This window comes from Balaenoptera ricei, chromosome 17 (genome assembly GCF_028023285.1).
Source record: "Balaenoptera ricei isolate mBalRic1 chromosome 17, mBalRic1.hap2, whole genome shotgun sequence".
Taxonomy (NCBI): Eukaryota; Metazoa; Chordata; class Mammalia; order Artiodactyla; family Balaenopteridae; genus Balaenoptera; species Balaenoptera ricei.
This window is the reverse complement of record NC_082655.1, coordinates 67,583,139-67,602,976: the sequence shown is the minus strand read 5'-3', so window position 1 is coordinate 67,602,976 and position 19,838 is coordinate 67,583,139. Positions and strand designations below refer to the sequence as shown.

The following is a 19,838-nucleotide window of genomic DNA, read 5'->3' as shown; positions in this document are numbered from 1 at the left end:
GTCATGGGTCCAATCCTCCATTTTTAATTGGTGTCTTCAGTGGCCTATTAGCTGGTTTCCGTACAGACTTTTCTCCACGCACTAGCCAGTCTTTTAAAAATACAAATTAGATCACATTACTCCCTTGCTGAAAACTCTCCAATGATTTCTCAATACACAGAATAAAACCTAAATTCCTTGCCTTGGCCTATAAGATCGTACATGATCTGGCCCCTGGCTTCTTCTTGGTACTCTTCTCCTACCTCTCACCCCATCAGTTATCTTCTCCAGCCACACTGACTTTCTTGCTGTCCTTCAGACATCAAAGCTGGTTTCTATCTCATAGTCTTTGTATTTGCTGTTTGATCTACCTGAAACATTTTTTCCCCCCAGATTCTTAAAAGTCATGCTTCCTCACTTTCTGATCTCTGACCGAATGATTAAAGGGTCAATTTATCAAAAGGACATATAACTGTTATGTATATATGTACCTAATAACAGTGTTTCAAAATACAAAAGCAAAGATGATATAATTAAATGGAGAGACAAATGTACAATCATAGTTGGAGACCTTAACACTTTTCTCTTACTGATAGAAAACTAGATAAAAAATTAGTAAGGGACTACTTACATGCTGTTTACAGGGTTTAAAGTAAAAGGATGAATAAAGATATAGCATGCAAAACTAATCCAGCATTAACATGCTTATATATCAGATGAAGAAAATAAGATTACTAGAGATAAAATAGGGCATTATATAACAATAAAAGGGCCAGTTTATCTTGAAGAAATGTTTATGTGCCTTATAACACCACTTCTGACTACAAGAAGGCAAGACTGACAGAACTAAGAGGACAAAGAAAAACTCAAAGCCATTATTGGAGACTTTGACAGGATAAAGTAGATGAAATGTGTGGGATGTTGCTAAAAGCAGTAAACAGAAGAACATTTATAATCTTGAAATACATGTATTAGAGAAAAAAAGGTTGAAAATTGATAAGCTGTTCATACATCCTTAAGAAGTTAGAAAAGAGAAACTTGCCAAAATAAATGAAAAATAAGCACAAGCACAAAAAAGGTTCAAATGTGCAGTAAGTGGGATAAGAGGACATCTCAAAGAATGCTGTGGATTTAAAGAGGAGGACATTTTAAACAATTTGCCAGAGAACTCCAGGCATATGGCTTCAGTGATGAGGACTACTCAAAATTCAAAAAAATACCAATCTCACCAAATTTATACAGACCTTCGCTTTGGAGGTCAGAGAATTTATAGTCCCACTGAAGTCCACGGAAGTATTCATGGCTATACTAAACTTAACTTTTTGCCAAATGGATGAATGGGAAAGTTCCGTATTGTTTTTATTTATTTATTTATTTAATTTTTGGCTGTGTTGGGTCTTCGTTTCTGTGCGAGGGCTTTCTCTAGTTGCGGCGAGCGGGGGCCACTCTTCATCGCGGTGCGCGGGCCTCTCACTGTCGCGGCCTCTCTTGTTGCGGAGCACAGGCTCCAGACGCGCAGGCTCAGTAATTGTGGCTCACGGGCTTAGTTGCTCCGCGGCATGTGGGATCTTCCCAGACCAGGGCTCGAACCCGTGTCCCTGCATTGGCAGGAAGACTCTCAACCACTGCGCCACCAGGGAAGCCTCCGTATTGTTTTAGTTTCCAGTTTATTGATCACTAGTGATGGTGAGCATCTTTTAATATTTAGCAGCCATTTTTCACTCTCATGTGTTCATAATCTTTACTTACTGCCTATTATTTTTCTCATTTATTTTTGTGAGCTTTATGTTCTTAACATTAGTTTGTTTCCCATTATACTTGCTGTGTCTTCAGTGTAACTTTTTTGATAGAATATGAAATTTTTATAAATTTATTCTTAATTTTTTTGTTTTGTCTTTTAAAGAATGACGTCACTTTTCCAACAATGTAAACATGTATTCTTCTAATTTTATATTTCATTATGTTTACACCCTTGATCCATATGAAATTTGTCAATATTGTGAGGTAGGGAGTTAACTTCTTTTCTCCAAATGTGGCCAACTGTCTCAACACCATTTTTTTTTTTTTTTTTTTAGAACAGAGACTCCTACTGATAAGAAATGGCATCTCTATCATATATTTACCTACATACAGCGACCTGTCTCTGGGCTCTATACTGTTCTTCTGATGTATTTAGCCATTTCTATGTAAAGTACAGTACTCACCAGTATGTTATAAAATGTTTTTAGAAGTCTTTTTTCTTCTATAACGTTCCTATTATTGTACATCTTATCTTCCAAATGCATCCTACTTTTTGGATTTGCACTGGAATTGTAATAATGCAGGGGCAGGAATTGATGTATAATATTGGGCTTTCCTTTTCTAGGTTCATGGCATGCCTCCCCTTTTCCAGGTCTTTTATATCTTTTAGTAAAACTTTGCAGTTTCTTCACAAACGTCTTTCACACTTCACGTTAGGTGTAATCCTACTTTATAATCATTGTTTATTGGTTATTGTAAATGGGGATTTAAAAAAATTGGTTATTAGTGTGAATGGAAGTTAGTGATTTTTGTATGTTCCAGCCATCTGACTGAGCTTCCAAGAGCTGGTTGGTAGATTCATCTGGGCTTTCCCTATAGGTGGTCAAATTGGCTGAAAACGTTTTACCCCTTCTATTCCACTAGCGATGCCTAAATTCTTAGCATGGGTAGTGGGCCTCCTTAGTTTGTTCTGATTTTAATTCTTTTAATATCTCACCATGAAGTAAGATGTATCACAGTGGGATTGTATCCGATAACTTCAAATAACTTTGGGACGTTTACTTTGCCTAGAGGTTTTACTTTTCCTTGAGGTTTTCTCATGAATGTGGGCTGAAATTTATCCTATGCAAATTTATCAAACAGCATCTATTAAGTTAATCATGTTTTTTTCTTCTTTTACTTTGCTAATATAGTTAGTAGCATAGGTTTTTCTAATCACTCATTTTGTTTCTGGTATACTTTAAAAATTGTATAGTATTATATTTACTATAATATTTCACGTAGTTTATGACCTGGGTTTTAAGTATTACACTTGCATTGCTTATCAACTATTAACAAACCAATCTATTAAAACCATCGTGATTATTCTAATGCATAAAGTATAACCTTAACAAACAAGCCCGTCAGAAGTCCACATTATTCTCGTACATGTTTTTGGAGAAGTGGGGACGGGCAGTGGTAGTATCGTTTAGGACTCACTTAGATCGGGCCTGTATTTGCCATGGAAGTTGTCAGATAACCTTAAGCAGGACAAACCCCTCTTGGCTTCAAACTGAAAAATCTAGAAAATGGGTCATTGAGAGGATAAATGTTACCATGCTGGGAACAGTGTCAACTACTGTATAAACGTTGGAAATTATTAAATGACACGTCAGGTAATATTATATTTAACTGCAATTATTATGAATGAAGGTACAATATAAACACATGAAAATCTCCAAAGCCATGTAAAACCCGAAGGCATTAAAATTTATTAAATGATGCAATAACAACAGAATTCTTTATTTACAATAGCATTATTTAACATCAAATAAGCAAATAGCATCAGCAAAGCAATATTAACTTGCATAAATGTATTTAAAATTTCTCTGAATATATCTACCTTTTGCATAAACTGCTCACACTAGAAATACAAACATCAATGCAGGTGAACAAAGTGATGTTCGGAGTCAACTCCATTTTGAAAATAAATCACAACCTGAAACACTGTAAGCTTTCTCCTGAAGAACCATAGTTAATATATTGCTTAATTTTACCCTTGTATAATCTTTTCATATACACACATCTCAGATGCAACTTCATGAGGAACTGTACAAATAAAACCCACAAATGGCATAAGAAAAAAAAAAAAAAAAAAAAGACAGTTAAATGTTTGAAGAAATGTATCATCATCACCATCCGACAACATAAAGGTTCGGTGATGATGCACTTATTCAAAAAATTGTACACAGTTCACTATACAAATATAATACATCGGACAGCTATGTAGGAATATACAAGACTTAAAAACAGATCTAAGGCATTATGCTAGATTTTAGCATTTTGAGGTTCTTGCACATAGCTTTTACCTGTAGTAAGAAACTTAAAAGATTTCATTTTAGTCTATAAAGAAACACCAGGGAGAAAATTCTAATTAAAATCGAAGCCACTACAGTAATTTTCTTTTGTGCAGAGAATGCTTTGCTCTTAGGCAGCATACTACCATACAAATACTAGAAAATTTTAAATTCACACCAACAATTAATGGCTTAAGTTGCATTTCAAAATTGATTGTGTATCTTTGGGTTCTGCAAGGGGATCTGTGCCACCCATTTCATGTGTTAAGCCCATAGGAACTCCGTTTTTAAACGCATTAAAAACTGCATTATATAAACTGCAAAAACATTGCTTTCCATTGTTACAGGCCGTAAGAGATACACGTGGGAGGGGGCATTTTCATCTTTGAGTTCAACGAATTCATTGCAGGAAAACAGCTCACTTCACTTTTTCAACTTACCACATCACATGAACACGTAGATGAGTTTCACAACCAAGTTAATGTATGTATACTTTTCACATTATGTGTTTTTCACATTTAGTTATATAAGTAAAACACTGATTATTTGTTCTATTAAACGAAAACCAAGTACTCAGTCTAACAAGTTTATTGTATACAGCATGAGAAATACTGATCATGGAGGGATTGATTTGGCTTTTGCTGCTATCACGATCAATGTGATCAGCGGATTCCTTCACTGACTGACTTTTCTTCTCTTAATTAGATGTAAAATCCACGACCTGATCTGCGCCGTAAGAGAACAGATCATCTCTTTTCCTTCAAAACGGTAATGATCATGAATTATTCCAAATTACCAGTATCCCAGGTTTGCAGATTTGTCTGAACTGGGACTGACAGTAGAACACGGTGGGCGGAGGAATAAACAAGAACAGGTACACAGGTATTTTTGGACAGTGTTCTAGTGAAAAGGGACTTAGAACTCAAAACAAACAAATCCAGCTTAAACTCCATTTCTCTTCCGTGCTGTGTGAAGTTAAAGTCATTCTAATTCACGCGTTTCTAGAGATCGACTTGGAACTGGTCACGTTACACCGTGTATGACATAAGCCTCGTGGTGCCAGTGAGGACACGGAGTTCAGGGCCAACATCTGCCCGTGTTTTTCTGTCACAGTTGGGCGACCCAGTGGTTCGGTTGAGAAAAGCAGAGCCTTTCAGGAGGGACATGTGAACTGGTGGCCCCCAAGAAGTGCTGTTCCTCGGCCACCTCCCTGCAGTGAGACCCCCCTCAAGTGGAAAAAAGTAGCGAAATGCAAAGTTTCCGAAAATTTCTTTAGTATGGAACCACGCTTTCAGACTGTCTACTTACCGTTCATCTTTGGGCTATATCTCTTTCCATACGTCCATAATCTGTACATATAGAGAGAGATATACGTATAAATAGGGGTAGTTTGTATATTTTTCACCCTGCCACAAATAAGGAATCAAATTTCAAGGAAAAACCTCTCTGTTCCTAAAAAGCCTGGCTAATGAGATATAAAATGCTTTGCTTTTTTAGACATCAAAAAGACATCATTCTGAAATTTAGGTAAGAAAGTATGTGTATTAGGGGTTGGGGAGAAATTGCTCAAAAAAGGTCACCAGTTTCTTGGTATTACAGTTGTCTGAAACTGATGCCAATTAAGAAAAGATTGTTCCCCTACCAGAGTGGGCAAGAAAAACAACCAGAAAAGTGGCCTGCTTAGTAACACGTAGTCTTCCTAAGGTTCATTAAGAAAGAATATAAACATATAAAAATCAAGAATCGGTTTCTATAGCGGCTGCATATCATATAGATTAGATAAATGACTTATGAGCAGAATCACAAGGTTTAGAAAATAAAAAGTCTTAAGTCTACAAATCAGGTCTAATCGAGGCCGTGACAGCCTTTACAAAACACCTTTAGGAGACATTGCTATGAAGATACCTAATTTTAATACTGAAGTACCTCATTTTGGAGTCAATTCCACAATATGTATACCTCACAAAAATTATACAATTAAAACACTTAAGTTCTCAACTTAAATTATTGCTCGTTTACATATAAATTGGATTTTATGTACCTTACAAAACTTCGGCTTAGTCAGCACTGCTAAAAAACAAAATAAAAAACACATGGTGGAGGTGAAATCTGTCGTGATGTCTGCTGTCAATTTTAAGCACACTATTATTTTCTCCTGTTTGGTGGACCAGTGTTGCTGGGGAAGAGAATGAATATGCTTTCAAAGCAGGTGTCCAAAGTCTGACGGGTATCAAGTCCTAACTTTGCTCCTCTCCTTGCCAGTGAATGCATGTTTCTGAAATGTAAGAGTTAGCAACTGTTAAGTGGCTGGCAAAACACGTAAGGAAATACTAAAGGGCTTACCTGGTTTCTGTTGCTTTTATTTAAAAAAAAAAAAGCATGAGAGTGGGGAGAGCTGGGGGAAGGCAGAGGGGAGGGGAAGAGGCAGGGTCAGATGCAAGAGGAGGTGCTGATTCAGGCTGTCGGATCGATCTAAGCGAATTTGGAAATGAAAACTATTTCTTCTTGAGTCATGATTTGGGTGAACTAGTTTGGTTTGAATCAGAAAAAAAAAAAAAAAAAGAGGAAAAAGTACTTGTTACTGTTAACAGCCCTCCCACAGGCTCCTTTTCATCTATCTGTTCAGTAACTGGAAACGCTTTCCGACATGGTCTTGAGAGCTTTCTACAAAGATACAACTACGATTTCTTGGTCTTCACTTCTTGGGTGTCTCTGTACATAGGGCGCGGTCCATGGTGTCTCCCCTGCTTTTATCCCAAATGTAGGCTTAGCTTAAAACATCTGTAGTTTGATTTTTTTTTTTTTTTTTAAATTCTTTTCTTTCCCCCAGAAGAAATCTTACTCTTTTGGACTGGACTGGTTAGCCAGGGAAAACAAAGCAAGAAACCAGTGTCTGGAACCAGACAGGAACAGAACAAGAGCATATGGGTGTTTTCCTTAAATACATACATTTAGATACATTCAATCTGACACGGGTATGAAGTCTGCCTGTCAACATTTACTTTGCAGGAGAGATCTAAGTTGCACTAAGGTGAATGCAGTGAACAGACTGACAGTTGTCCGGACGCGGGCTGCAGACCGTCTGTCAACACAAGAGGCAGCTCCTCCTGCAGCAGCCGAGGGGACTCTACCGGGGCAGCGGGGCCCAGGCCCGTCTGCCCATCTTGCTCTGGCGGGACTGGATGGCAGGTCGGTTGGGTGGAAACAAATAGACGCAGCTCTCCAGGCTGGTAAGCGTCTTGAGCAAGTGAGCCCAGTCAGCTGAAGAAAGAAGCAACCAGCTACCTTCAGTGTCAGCAGTATTTCTGTAGGAAAACAAAGAGAGAGTGGTGTAATAGCGTGGAATTTTTGGTAAGATCATCATGAGGCCCATCACAAAAACATCAGACCGCTTGGCCGGCTTAAATAATGCCGATCACAAAGGCTGCATCCGGATGAGTTACGCTGGATTTTGATGCAGATGAGCAGATGGCATTGATCCTAACTGAACACAGAGAGTGGTTCCCACAGCCGGCAGATCCTGCACGCTACTCCGAAGGGCACAGACTGCAACGGATTTCCCACCCCTCCTTCTGAGTGATTGCTGCTCTCTCACCCGCCTCCGCAACAGAGATCACTGAGGTACCTGTGAGATACCCAGCTGCTGAACTGCCCGCTGTTCGACAGCGTCCGATCCAGAAGGGGTCACTATTTTCTTCATCTCTCCTCAAATCATCCAATACAAACCCACGTCCTATAAACCGTCCCCTCGTGACTCTCCCTTACTGCCACACTCCCATGGAGGACCACAGGCTTCTCCCCGGCTTCTGCAGGCTAAATAAACTGGGGTTTTTGTCGTCATCACCGTCATCGTCATTATCATCAACTCGAAGCTGATTTGAGTTAGTGTTCAATTTCCAAAACACTAGGAAATAGAAGTAATTACAACTGTGCTTTCTTTCTACAAGTGTCACGTGGCTGAGCAGTAAACTCAGTTTTAATACACTGAAATGCATGTGTAGTAACGGGATGATAAGTCCTTATAAAAGGAAGAATCTTTTGGTTAGATAAAATAACTGCCCTTCTCGAGGTTTTGGTAAATCCATGGTTGTATATTCTAGCTCTGCTTAAAGCAAGATACAATTTTAATCTCCATTCCAGGTTAAATGGAACACCGATTCCATGTATAATGGATCACAGCGGTTTCTAGTTCAAATAGAACCTGATCACCAATAAAAGTTCTGAAAAGAGCTCTTTGCTTCACAGCAGCAGCAGCAGCAGGGTATGTTACAGAGGCAGGACGAATATGATGGAAGCCTCTCCGTGTGCACACTGGCAGCACGGTGACAAATGCAGAGTGATTTCCAGCTGTTGTTCGTGAATTAGGAGGGATACACTGCGCATATTATTCTCTAAACTTTAGAGTCTAAAGGAAACCACCAGAGTGTCTGTGACAGACTGTTACCTGGCTTTAACATTCAGCATGAACAAAGTATAGATGGAGAAGCCAGATTCAAGAGGGGGACCGGAAAAAAGCAGGAAGTGAGAGGGGTATAAATGGCCCAGGCTAGACGGTAACAGAGAGACTTCTCACCACGGATCCGAAAGGCATTTGGATGGAGAGAACACCCTATGTTTACCGAAAGTTGCCTTTTGTGACCCTAATGCTCATCGTTCCGATTCAGGTTTCTCAGGCCCTCCCCTCCCCCAGGTACCCCGACGTGCGTGAACATCTGGTTCCGCCGGCCGCCTGCCTGCATCTCTCCTCTGCCCTGTGCTGCGCCAGTCGAGACAGCCTGGGAGGTCTGGGCCCCTCTGTGCTGCTGCTCGGGGTGGTCCCCCTCTTGGCCTCCGGTAGATTCCACCACTGCTAGCCGTGTGACCTGGGGTTAAGTGCCCAGTCTTCAGAGGTTCAGTCTCCCTGCCTAAACATGCGGGGGAGGCCTAAATATCTACCATGGGCCCGCACGGTCCGGGGTGCTTCAGAGGCCAAAAGGTGCGTTCCCTCCCCTCACTCAGGGGGCTTCCTGCGTGCTGAGATGAGGCCCCCCGTGCCCGAGGGAGGACTCAGTTACTAAGTACGCAGCTGAGTCTTTACTCTCTGTCCCAGAGTACGTTTAAGTATCGTTTCCTTCCCTTTAGGACCTATAGAGAGAGAAAGGGATGGCCCCAATGAATGAAGTAATATGTTCCTTTTTGGCCTGCATTTCCAGGGCTACCTGCATAGACCCTTGAAGAAGTCTCACAAGAGCCCTGGGCTGCCCTGGGAGAGGTGGGTGGTATATGGCGCAGGGCCGACGGCAGCCAGGGGTCGGCCCGCCGGGGTTCACCTCCTGTGTCGCAGGACCTCGGGCGAGTCAGCAAACTCTCAGAACAGTGGATCTGCCACGCGCTGGGCTGCGGTTTCAGTGAGCTGCTCCAAATAAAGCTCTAAGCAGAGACTCAGGCCTGCGCCGAACGCTCAATACAGGCGGGTGGCTTCTGCACCAGACCGTGGGCCACCCGAGTGCTCCGCTTTACAGAAGGCGAGTCTTTCCTTCGTGGAGGTAACGTGGTGGCAGGAGAAAGCACCGAATACTAAGGCCGCTCACTTTCCGGGGCTCTCGGAAGACGGGGGCGCAAGGCTGGGCTGCCGGCTCGGCCGGGCAGTGCTTCCCGGGGCCTCGCCGCGCGCCCCGGCCGCGCACGGTTACCCGGCAGCGGGGGGGGGGGGGGGGGGGGGGGGGGCGGGAGGCCCGGTCTCCTCGCGGGGGATCCGCGGAGCGAAATGCGAGCCTGGCCGCCTACACGCGCTTCTTCCGCCCAGAGAGACACCACGCGCTCGGAGGCTAAGCTCCCGGCACTTCTGGGTTAGAACGGGCTGTCCTGTGGGAGCCTAGTTGGCGCTGATGCCATCGTTCCTCTGCGAGGTGCCGCCCGGGTTTCAAGGCCCCGCGTCTGCGCACGGGCCGCCCCCGTGTGCAGGGCCGCAGCGGAGGTCAGGTCAGGGCAGGCCCGGCGGCAGGGGAGACGCCGGTGCCCCGCGGCCTTCCAGCCTCCATCGATGGCACATTTAGAGCCTAGACCCTTGGTCAGTATGCAGCACACTCCATTTTCTGTTAGACCGCCTACATCCATTCGTTAACCGTTCGGATGACGTGCGCATCTGGGTTCGTACACAAAACACCCAAGGGACTCCCTCCGCCCCGCCCCCCAAAACCTCGGCGCCACACCGTGACCGTGACCGTGGTTCTTCAAACGAGACAAGCCACACACTGTGTCGTTAAAATCTGGATCAAATTTATGCTATTACTTTTTGAACTTGAATGCTAATAATACTAACAAAATGATCCAAGATCCACTGTTGTGTAGGAAATTCCACATCATCCCTACCTTTTTCTCCACTGAGAGGGGACTTCCGCTTTAGAAGAGAATTACCTGCTGCTCAGGACTGTATCTGCCCCACCTTCAGAGGGCCCCGTTCACCTGTGCCAGGTCGCTCAGAGCCCTCCCGGTCCCTCTGGCACACCTGCCGCCAGGCTCCCAACTCAGGTGGCTTCTAAGCACTGATCGTTCTACTGTTTCAAGATTTGGCTGAACACGGTAATATCACTCTTCCTCGAACAAGTGTTTAAGGTAATAGGCAAATAATATATATAAGATGGTGGCCTAACTAAAATGAAATATAGAAAAACACTTAGAGTAAACTTAGACTTAATTAAGGGAGAGAGCGCAATGATCAGTTAGCTCCTCTTCATCCTTCTGAAAAGGCAGACATTATGATTCAGAAGAAGCAAAACTGAATCAGTTTGCCCTCACACGACTAATTCCTTGCTACTTGATTTTCTGCTTGGCTATAATAATTTCACTCCAGGGCAGAATTAGTGTTCTTAATTCACACACCACCGTCAGCTCAGTTGAAATGAGCTTAGAGAAAAAATTATTCACACAAAAACCACTGTATGTCCGATAAAATTAGAAGACATTTAAAAAAAAATCACAAGTATTACACAACTCTCTTCAATCTGCTGGCGGACACCATATCTATGCCCATTTTAGTCTACAGAACGTCACATTCACTTTACTACCGCATTCACGGCTTGCTTCTCTGCTGTCTCTTACCCGTGGTGCGTCTCCCTCCTGCTTAATCATATCCATTCCAGGCAGCTGGCTTGGGAAAAGGCTGCCTCCTCTGAGAGCAGGATCATTAACCTGAGGGCGGCAGGACAGCACAGGGGCTTTATTCAGTGAGACATCCAGAAGCGTATGGGAAATAACCACCCACTAACCTGCTTCTTTGTTTCTAGGAGTAGAATTATGGGGAGAAAGGACTACATAAAAACGGCCACTTCCCTTATCTATTCTTCCATGCATACGTTCTGGGGGGGAGTGTGAAGGGACATGAAAATAAATCCTTATAGTACACTCGCTGCCTTCACAATTAAATTTTTTGTTTTTGTATTCTGTAGAGAAATCCAACAGAGATGGTAATATTAGAAACATTCTTATGCCTTAACGTGTTCACTTTTTTGAGTGCAAATTAGATCAGTGATTCCTGATGTCTGTTACTTTAGGCAAGTTATTGATTAGCAAGAGCAGGTGTGAATACCCCAAACGGGGCAGGATCTTGTGAATCTTTTCTAAGTGAACTATTCCTTGGCATCTGTACATTTCTTTTACAAATTACACTTTCCCTAGAAAGCAAGGCAGGAACTGCTGGTGGTCCACTCTGGTAGAAAATTCAGCATCCACGCTATATTTTCTCCATTGAAAAGATGAAAGTCTATTTTTCTTTAATTTATGTTTAATTTATACAAATAAGCATTTAGCCACCAGGGAAGTACAATCAGTTCAACCAGAGAAGTGCAAATTATTATCTCACGCACGCATAAAGCCTTCTTAAATTGCAAAGTGCTTATATTTTCTCATGCATCACTTTGCATTTTTATTAATCTTCTTTTTACAGAATAAAACACTGAGGCATTGTAAAATTTAGTAAATTTTCACATAAATTGTCCTTTACCAACATCAGGATTCAGTAGACCTAATTAAACTTTCAATCTCTCACCATTCTCACAACCATGATCTAATGGAAATTTATGGTGCTGTCAATGACACTTGGTTAATTTGTTTAAACTTTCCATGCCTCAATTTCTCCAAATTTGAAACAAGATTCAGGGTCCTTGCCCCATTAACACTTTGCCTGAACTAGTGAGGTGGTAGAATGCCCGGCATTTTGTGCCCTTTAAAAATAAGGTCTTTAATACAGTTTAAAAATTATTAACCAATATCTTTACCCATCATAGATTTCTGAATCCCAGGCTGGCTACCTACGTATCAAGTGCTTTGAGTCTCTTTGCCACCAAGTGAAGCTGGCATGTACTTAGGGATGGCAGAATCATTTCAGTATTATTCAACACAAAACAGAACTATTAAAAAAAAAAAATACACACCAAAAAAAAAAAAAAAAAAAAAATCATGGTATCCACATCCCAGAGATGATGAAGAGTAGTTTTTGGATACCCTGTGTCAGTCTCCCTGCACACGTGAACTATCATTTAAAGCTAACTGGATGGCAGGTAGTTTGGCCTTTGCTTTTCATCTGGTTTTATGTTTAGAAAAAAATCAGTTCTTAAAAATCCAAAAATAAAACTATTTAAAAAAAAACACCTTTCACCACTCCATTTTTCGAGATTCATTTTAGATATCGCTAAATCCCTCAAATGAGAGAAAAATTCAGAAGACAAGAAAGTTAAGAAATATTTTAAAAGATCTTTGAGCAGTCAGGGATCCTTTCATGTTCATTTCATCATTATCAAGTATTTCTTTTATTTTTTTAAGATTTATTTATTGATTGCTCTGTTGGGTCTTCGTTTCTGTGCTAGGGCTTTCTGTAGTTGCGGCAAGCGGGGGCCACTCTTCACCGCGATGCGCAGGCCCCTCACTATCATGGCCTCTCTTGTTGCGGAGCACAGGCTCCAGACGCGCAGGCTCAGCAGTTGTGGCCCACGGGCCCAGCCGCTCTGCGGCATGTGGGATCTTCCCAGACCAGGGCTCGAACCCGTGTCCCCTGCATTGGCAGGCAGATTCTCAACCACTGCGCCACTAGGGAAGCCCTATCAAGTATTTCTGTTAATCACACCAACACAAGTGATGGTGAGGTGAAAAAAATACTCTTCAAAATAAATATGGGAGTTGATGGCAGATGTTAAGCACATGGAAAGACACATTTAATGCAAAAATAGACAAGAAGTTGCAATCAGAAGCCCGCGGGGGGCTTCTCCTTGGGGTGCTCACCTGCTCGGGACCCATGGAGGACAGCCCTGACGTAGGCACGGAGGTCACTGAGGTCATGCTGATCTGTCCGGTCATCTGGTTCATGTTGCTCATGCCACCTGTGTTGGTCGCCATGGATACATTGATGTTCATATTGTTATTGTACATGCTGGTGTTTGCCTGCTGTCCGAAGTGTGGAGGGGACTGCTGCGAAAACATGCTAGAAACACAGTGAAAGATGAAAATGTTAGCGCCCTCGGGCAAACAGGCAGGCAGTTTTGAGCACTGGTTTCTCAGGTGTTTCCTTCAGAATGAATAAACCTAGGCTGAGAGAAGCCGGGTGGGACACCAGGAGGTGGTGAGGTCAGAAACAGCGGGGGAAGAAGCCCTTGGCGAAGCTGCAGGGGCCACGGCCCGCGCTCTGTCCTTTTCCCCACATTACCGTGAAGGTCTGGAAGGACACGTCCCACTGTCATGTCTGTGCCAGACAAGGCTTCTGTTTGCTGTTATTACCTGTACTGATGGAGGGTGGCTTCTAGGCCACTGCCTCCCATAGCGGTTTCTATCATCCATTGGTGGCGCTGCTACCTTCTTAGGGGAGTTCCTTTTACTCCCAAGGAAAAAAACATTAAGCTAAGGTTTGGTAAATTCTGGTAACTTCTGCCCTAGGAAAAGTAGACTGGCTTACTCAGCAGTTTACTTGGTATTGCTTGCTTGAGCAAAGAAGAAAAATCCAGAAGAGAGACAGGTGGGCTATGGAAAGATTCCCTGGTGATCATTTCTATCAAAAAGACACAGACACGCGGCGTACCTGTTTGCGCCCATGCTCCCCTGCGCCCACCCGTTCATGTCCGAGGAGGCCTGGTAGGCCGGGTTCGCCTGGGACTGCTGCAGCATGGGGCTCTGCGTGTGCGCCAGCCGGGGCGACATCAGAGGGCTTTGGGGCGCGGTGGCCCCAGCAAAGCCTGGATCAGGCTGCTGACTTATTCCTTAAAAAACAAAACAGAAATCCAAAGGAGATGGTTAGTTTTATCGCTGAGACGGGGGACAGAAGAGAACATTCAAACCAATTACACAAAGAAAATTACTATCAAATACCTGATCATGTGCTGGTAAATTATATACATTTAAAAAAGATTCCAAGATGGAATAAAATGCATGAAGAAAAACTCTCCATACCTTGGTTCTCTATAGTAATTAGAGGGGTGCCTAGGAACGATATTAACCATCATGACTAGAGGTAGAGAGAGATACTATTCTTTCCCCATATCCCTTGCAAATCAAGAATGAGTCAAATGTGTATATTTCTCTTTGACCGGAAACAGTCTTTCAATGTTTATATATCACTACAACTGGATTAACTTGGATTAAGGTTTAGCTATATATAAAAAGCCAACACACTTGAATAATTTTTTATTAAATTAACCCAAGTTATTCTATGATGAGATAGATGCGTTTTTAAAAATAAGTGACTGTGGGAATTGAATTCCGTGGCGGTCCAGTGGTTAGGACTCCGCACTTTCACTGCCGAGGGCCTGGGTTCGATCCCTGGTTGGGGAACTGGGATCTCACAAGCTGTGTGACATGGCCAAAAAATAAAAAAACTTTTAGAAAGTAACTGCATTCATGATTAGCTTGTTGTGTATTTATAAAGGGCTCTACCATACTTTTGCGCTACACAAGATTAGCAAGAATAAGAAAAACAAATTCCATGTAAGCTTCTTGTTCAGTGCAGAGGCAAAAGGAGAGAAAGAACTTTTAGCAGTCTTTCCTAAATCATCAAAAAGGAAAGAGAGGAAGAGTTGGGAAACAAAGGAGGCGGCTTCTTAGAAAACTTCAGGGATGACATTGAGGTAAGCCCACTTTTGCCTAGAAGATGTGTTAAACATGCATCTTTAATTAATGCTTTAATGAGCCACAGAAGAAAAGCTTAAGATCACACAGGAAAATGCTGCACATTATCTTTCTGTTTCTTTAAAGAAACAGGAGACGTGAGGCTAAGCACCACAAAGACTTGGTAGTTGTTTCTAGAGAACTCTGGCGGAAGATGGGGAAAGTCATTTTGAATATTAACCTTGATGTCAGCCCTTACTTTTATCAATAATTCAACTATTAATCGAATATGCCATGCACACAAATATTAATGTTGCGACATTGCACGCTTGTCTCTTAAGACTGACGTTAAACAACGAATCAATACGAAGAAAATTAAGGGGTCGTCCGCTGTGGTTTCTGCGCAGCACTGCTCAACAATGATCGATTCGTTAAAGATCTGGTATAATATTGAGAGCCTTTATTTTTCAGAAGCTGTAGAAAGTCTGTAAAATACTTACAATGATACACGTCTTTCAACATTTTGTATCTATCTATTGTTTTTAGACTCAGAGGTTTTCAAGTATAAGCACACGCACATGCACCTGTGTTTACAGACACTGACGTAAGCGCAGACATTCACACGCACTCACACGCACGACCGGCAGAGGCACTCTACCCACGCACATTCTTAAAGAAAGACCTGCACTCAGAGCAAAGGCGGCACCCGAGCTGAGAGACTGGAAGGTACCGTGCTGGACCTGGGGACCCCTGACGGGCCCCAGTGGTCCTCCCAGGTTTCCCAGCATCCCCCGGTTAGCCAGGTTCATCTGGGAGCCACGCAAAGAGCTGCGAGAGAGGAGCTGTGACCCAGGACTGGGGGACACTGGGGAGAAAGGACTGGTGAAAGGCGGCGGCGGTGTAAGTCCCGTACCGTAGTTCGGAGGGAAGGGAAACTGCTGCGCATTTGCCTGGGGGACCCGGGGGCTGCTCATAGTGGCCGGCACACCGCTAGGAGCCACCACGCTGGGCGCCATGTTCAGCCCCTGTCCTCTCATCATCAGAGTTCGCTGCTGAACTTGCTGTTGCTGATGCATTTGTCTCTGTCGAAGATGCTGGTTCAGGATTTCCCTCTGTCTCTGGGCCAGCATCTGTGCGTTAATAGGTGCCTGGAGCGGGGGGGCAAAACACGGAGGAAGACATTTGGGGTGGAGACAGATCGAAAAACAACCCGTATGTTAGAAATAGGATAACAAAGGGCACTGTCTCGTGAGAAATTATTTGGCAAACAGAAGAGAACAGTTTAGAGCTGACCAACTGGTGGTTGAGATTGTGAGCTTCTGAATTCTGTAGAGGTGATGATTCTGAAACCTTGCAGTGACTGACATGCGTTAGGTTTGATGTCAGTATCAAGTAACTTGAGACTCACTGTGAGAGGACACAGGTAACGAAGGGAGCCCACAGGAACCCCAGTCCTGTCTGTAAGAGGACTCTGTGCAGAAACCCTGAGGACGGCAGTTTAGAGTCTCATTAAGGGACATTCAAGTCTAAAGGGAAACCAAGTCACTGTGCCAAAAGGTGGCTTTGAAGCACTTCAGAAAAGGCTGAACGGAGGCAGGCGTGTAGGGAGGCCAGGACAGGACGGGGGGGGGGGGGGGCACCCGTGCTTGCTGTCAGTAAGTGGCACCAGGCTGGCTACGGGTCCTGGCAGTATACAGTCAACCTCATTATTCGTGGATTCTGCACTGGTGAGCTTGCCTACCTGGCTAACATTTACTGGTCACCCCAGAACCAATACTCACGGCACTGTCGTGATTTATGGACACGTGCACAGCAGCAAAAAATGTGAGAAGCCCAACGTGCCCATTCCCACCTGAGGCTGAGACCAGGCGGCACTGCTTCTTGTTTCAGCCCTCGTACTGCGCACAAGTGTCCTTTGTGTGGACTATTTAGTTCCACGTTTTTCACATTGTCGTGCTTTTTTGTTGGTGACTCTGCTGTTTAAAATGGCTCCTGAGAAGTGCTGAAGTGCTGCCTACTGTCCTAAGTAAGCACAGGGGGCTGCGACGTGCCTTATGGGGAAAATCCGGGAGTTGGATGAGCTTCATGCAGTCACGAGGTACAGTGCTGCTGGCTGTGAGTTCAACGTTAATGAATCAACAATATATATTAAACAAGGTGTCCTCAAACAGACACACACGTTGATTCATGAAAATGTGACCAAGAGGCTCAAAGGAAACGAACCCTTTATTTCTCCTAGGAGCAACGGTTCAATATTCGCTAATTCAGTGTTTGCAGTAACTTTACAGAACACAACCAGTGTGAATAACGATAATTGACTGTACCTGGCAATAAACATGGCAGTGATGAGGAGGGAACCACAAAAGCGACAGACCAGACAGGATAAGCGAATGACACGACATCCATCGTGTGGATCTGGATTTATGTATATGGCCTTCTGAGTTACTTTACGTGGGATATCAAGGGGGAAGAGATGACAAGAGAAGTTAAGCGGATCCAGTAAAAGCTGACGGCTGGTCTGCGCCTTACCTGTGTGGGTACTCCAGGCCTCAGAGTCAGGTTCACGTTTGAAACATTGCTGATTTGATTCATGAGTGGCTGGCGATTCTAAACGCATACACACGGCAGTCAATGTCAGAATACATTCTATTTCAAATCACCTTCCTCAAGAAATTGCCCCTCTCCCCGCCAACCCGACATCTGCTTGCTGCTGGACATTGAAACCACATGGTTTGTACCTGGATTCCCTTGGAAAGCTAGTTATCATTGAGTTTTCCCATTGCTTATAGCTGAGAAGTTATTTTGGACAGTTTGGAAAACACGCTGTTTGCAAGGGGGCAAGGGAGTAGAATGATCAGAAAAGGAGGCCGAGAGGAAGATTAGGAAAAAAGCAGAGGGAAAAAAAGGAGAGGCGATTTAAGAGCCCACAACACGATTATTTACTACATGAGAGAAATCTGTCCAGGCTTGTTTCAGTGAGAACACACTTTCTTGAGCTAAATAGGTATTCCAGAAGGCAGCACCCTCTGCCACCACTCCACTAAGAGTGATCATTCTGGCCACAAGATAGGACGAATGGCAGGAGCTACGGTTGTCCTGGGAGCTCCCTTTGGGCCAGAAACTGTGCCGGGCCCCACAGACACACACATACTGCCCGAGACTGTACAGCAACCCCATTGTACAGATGTAAACACTGAGGCTCACAGAGCTCAAGGTTAGCCCCTCAGTAAATAATAGAGCTAGGAAACCAAAGAGCTGCTCTAGGCTGGAGTGGAGTTAGTGGAGGAGAGAGAAAGAAGGGAAGGAGGTGAAGCAGAAAGGAGTATGGAAGTTGTAAGGTAACGTGGCAACGTTTTCACCCTCTTGGAAAGGACAGAAGGAGCTTTAAGGCCTCCAAAAGGACCCCCAGGCTCACGTCCACCTTCCCTGTGTACCCCCCCCCCCCCGCCCCGCCCCCGCGCTGCCCCCCGATTTTCCAGGCGCGGCCAGGAACGCACCTGCTGTGCTTGGAGGCGATGCTGCAGTTGAAGCCTCAGCTGGTTGGGCTGGCTCTGCACCAGGCCCGTGGGCCTGAGGCCGGGTCTGGGCTGCATGCGGAGCGTGGCGTAGCTCGGCCGCTGCCCCATGGTGTGGAAGCTTGGATCCTGCATGGGAGTGTAGCTGCCTTGGGCCATCTGCGCCTGAGGTGCATACTGCTGTGGGAACACGGGGGCCTTCTGCTCCAGCATGATGTTGGAATCCTGACTTGGGAACTGCTCTGGATCCACCGCTTGGCTCTGAAGAGAAAGCCCCCGGGTAACAAACAGTTAAATAAAACCACTGAGAACCGCAGGGTGAACAGAAGGCTGCTTCCTCTCACTGCCCTGTATTTGAGGCTTCTGCTATTGTACTCACTACACAAAGGGACTTCTACCTTGACTCCACTTGTCTTCCTACAAAATGCCTCTGTTCCAGAGATCCAGTTACTTGAGGTAAGAAGCAGGGGTCAGCCTTGACTCCCAGCAGCACTTCTTCCGAGGGCAGGGAGAGATGGGCTGTGACTACGGAATGCCTCCTACTCATGCCGCCAGTTGGAAGAATGCCAATGTCCCCTAGACGCCTCGAGGGGCTTGTTTTTCTTTGGCGGCTTGTGGGATCTTAGTTCCCCAAGCAGGGGTTAAACCCGGGCCCCGGCAGGAAAGTGCAGAGTCCTAACCACTGGACCGCCAGGGAATTCCCACGTGTTAAGTGTTCCGATTTGATTAGTCACACCTGTATTAATCACTTTAACTAGACAGCTGCCTGGGTACCTGGCTGGGATCAGCAGTGTTGGGGTGCCCACCACTATTCCCATTTTGCAGATAACAAAACTGAGACTTGTAGATGTGCAGCAAATTGCAACAAGCCTGTCTGGCTAGTGAGGAGTGGGTTCCAGTAGAGTCTGTGATGTAGCACCTGAGCCGCTCAGCAGTGTGAAACACCACCTGTATCTGACTGCTTTCTGGGGTCGTCAGAATTCCCTAGACACCCCACATTCTGCCACCATCTTATTTCCTACTAGCCGTATTTAACATGTTCGTTATCCTTGACTTCTTAGGGCTACCCTATCTGGGTCAGAAGGAGGCGGGTGCAGAAAATCCAGAACTTCTCCAAGGGGCACACCTTCGAGGTAGGTGGCCCTACATGACTCTGTGTAGGGCAGGAAGGTGCACCTGGTTCATTCTCCTCTTCCTTCTG

At 44.3% G+C, this 19,838-nt stretch overlaps 1 protein-coding gene across 8 annotated transcripts in view; it reads right to left on the bottom strand.

The window, feature by feature from the left end:
- Positions 1–3,476: 3,476 nt before the first annotated feature.
- Positions 3,477–19,838, bottom strand: part of NCOA2 (nuclear receptor coactivator 2) — a 268,760-nt gene continuing 252,398 nt past the window's right edge. For all 8 annotated transcript variants that reach the window (XM_059902309.1, XM_059902312.1, XM_059902316.1 and 5 more), the window contains 7 exons: positions 18,620–18,898; positions 17,652–17,729; positions 16,036–16,270; positions 14,101–14,278; positions 13,311–13,509; positions 11,136–11,225; positions 3,477–7,360 (listed from right to left, as the gene is read on the bottom strand). In XM_059902309.1, the coding sequence (XP_059758292.1) occupies positions 7,349–7,360; positions 11,136–11,225; positions 13,311–13,509; positions 14,101–14,278; positions 16,036–16,270; positions 17,652–17,729; positions 18,620–18,898 (1,071 nt within the window). In that variant the 3' untranslated portion in view covers positions 3,477–7,348. The remainder of the gene's footprint in view (positions 7,361–11,135; positions 11,226–13,310; positions 13,510–14,100; positions 14,279–16,035; positions 16,271–17,651; positions 17,730–18,619; positions 18,899–19,838) is intronic.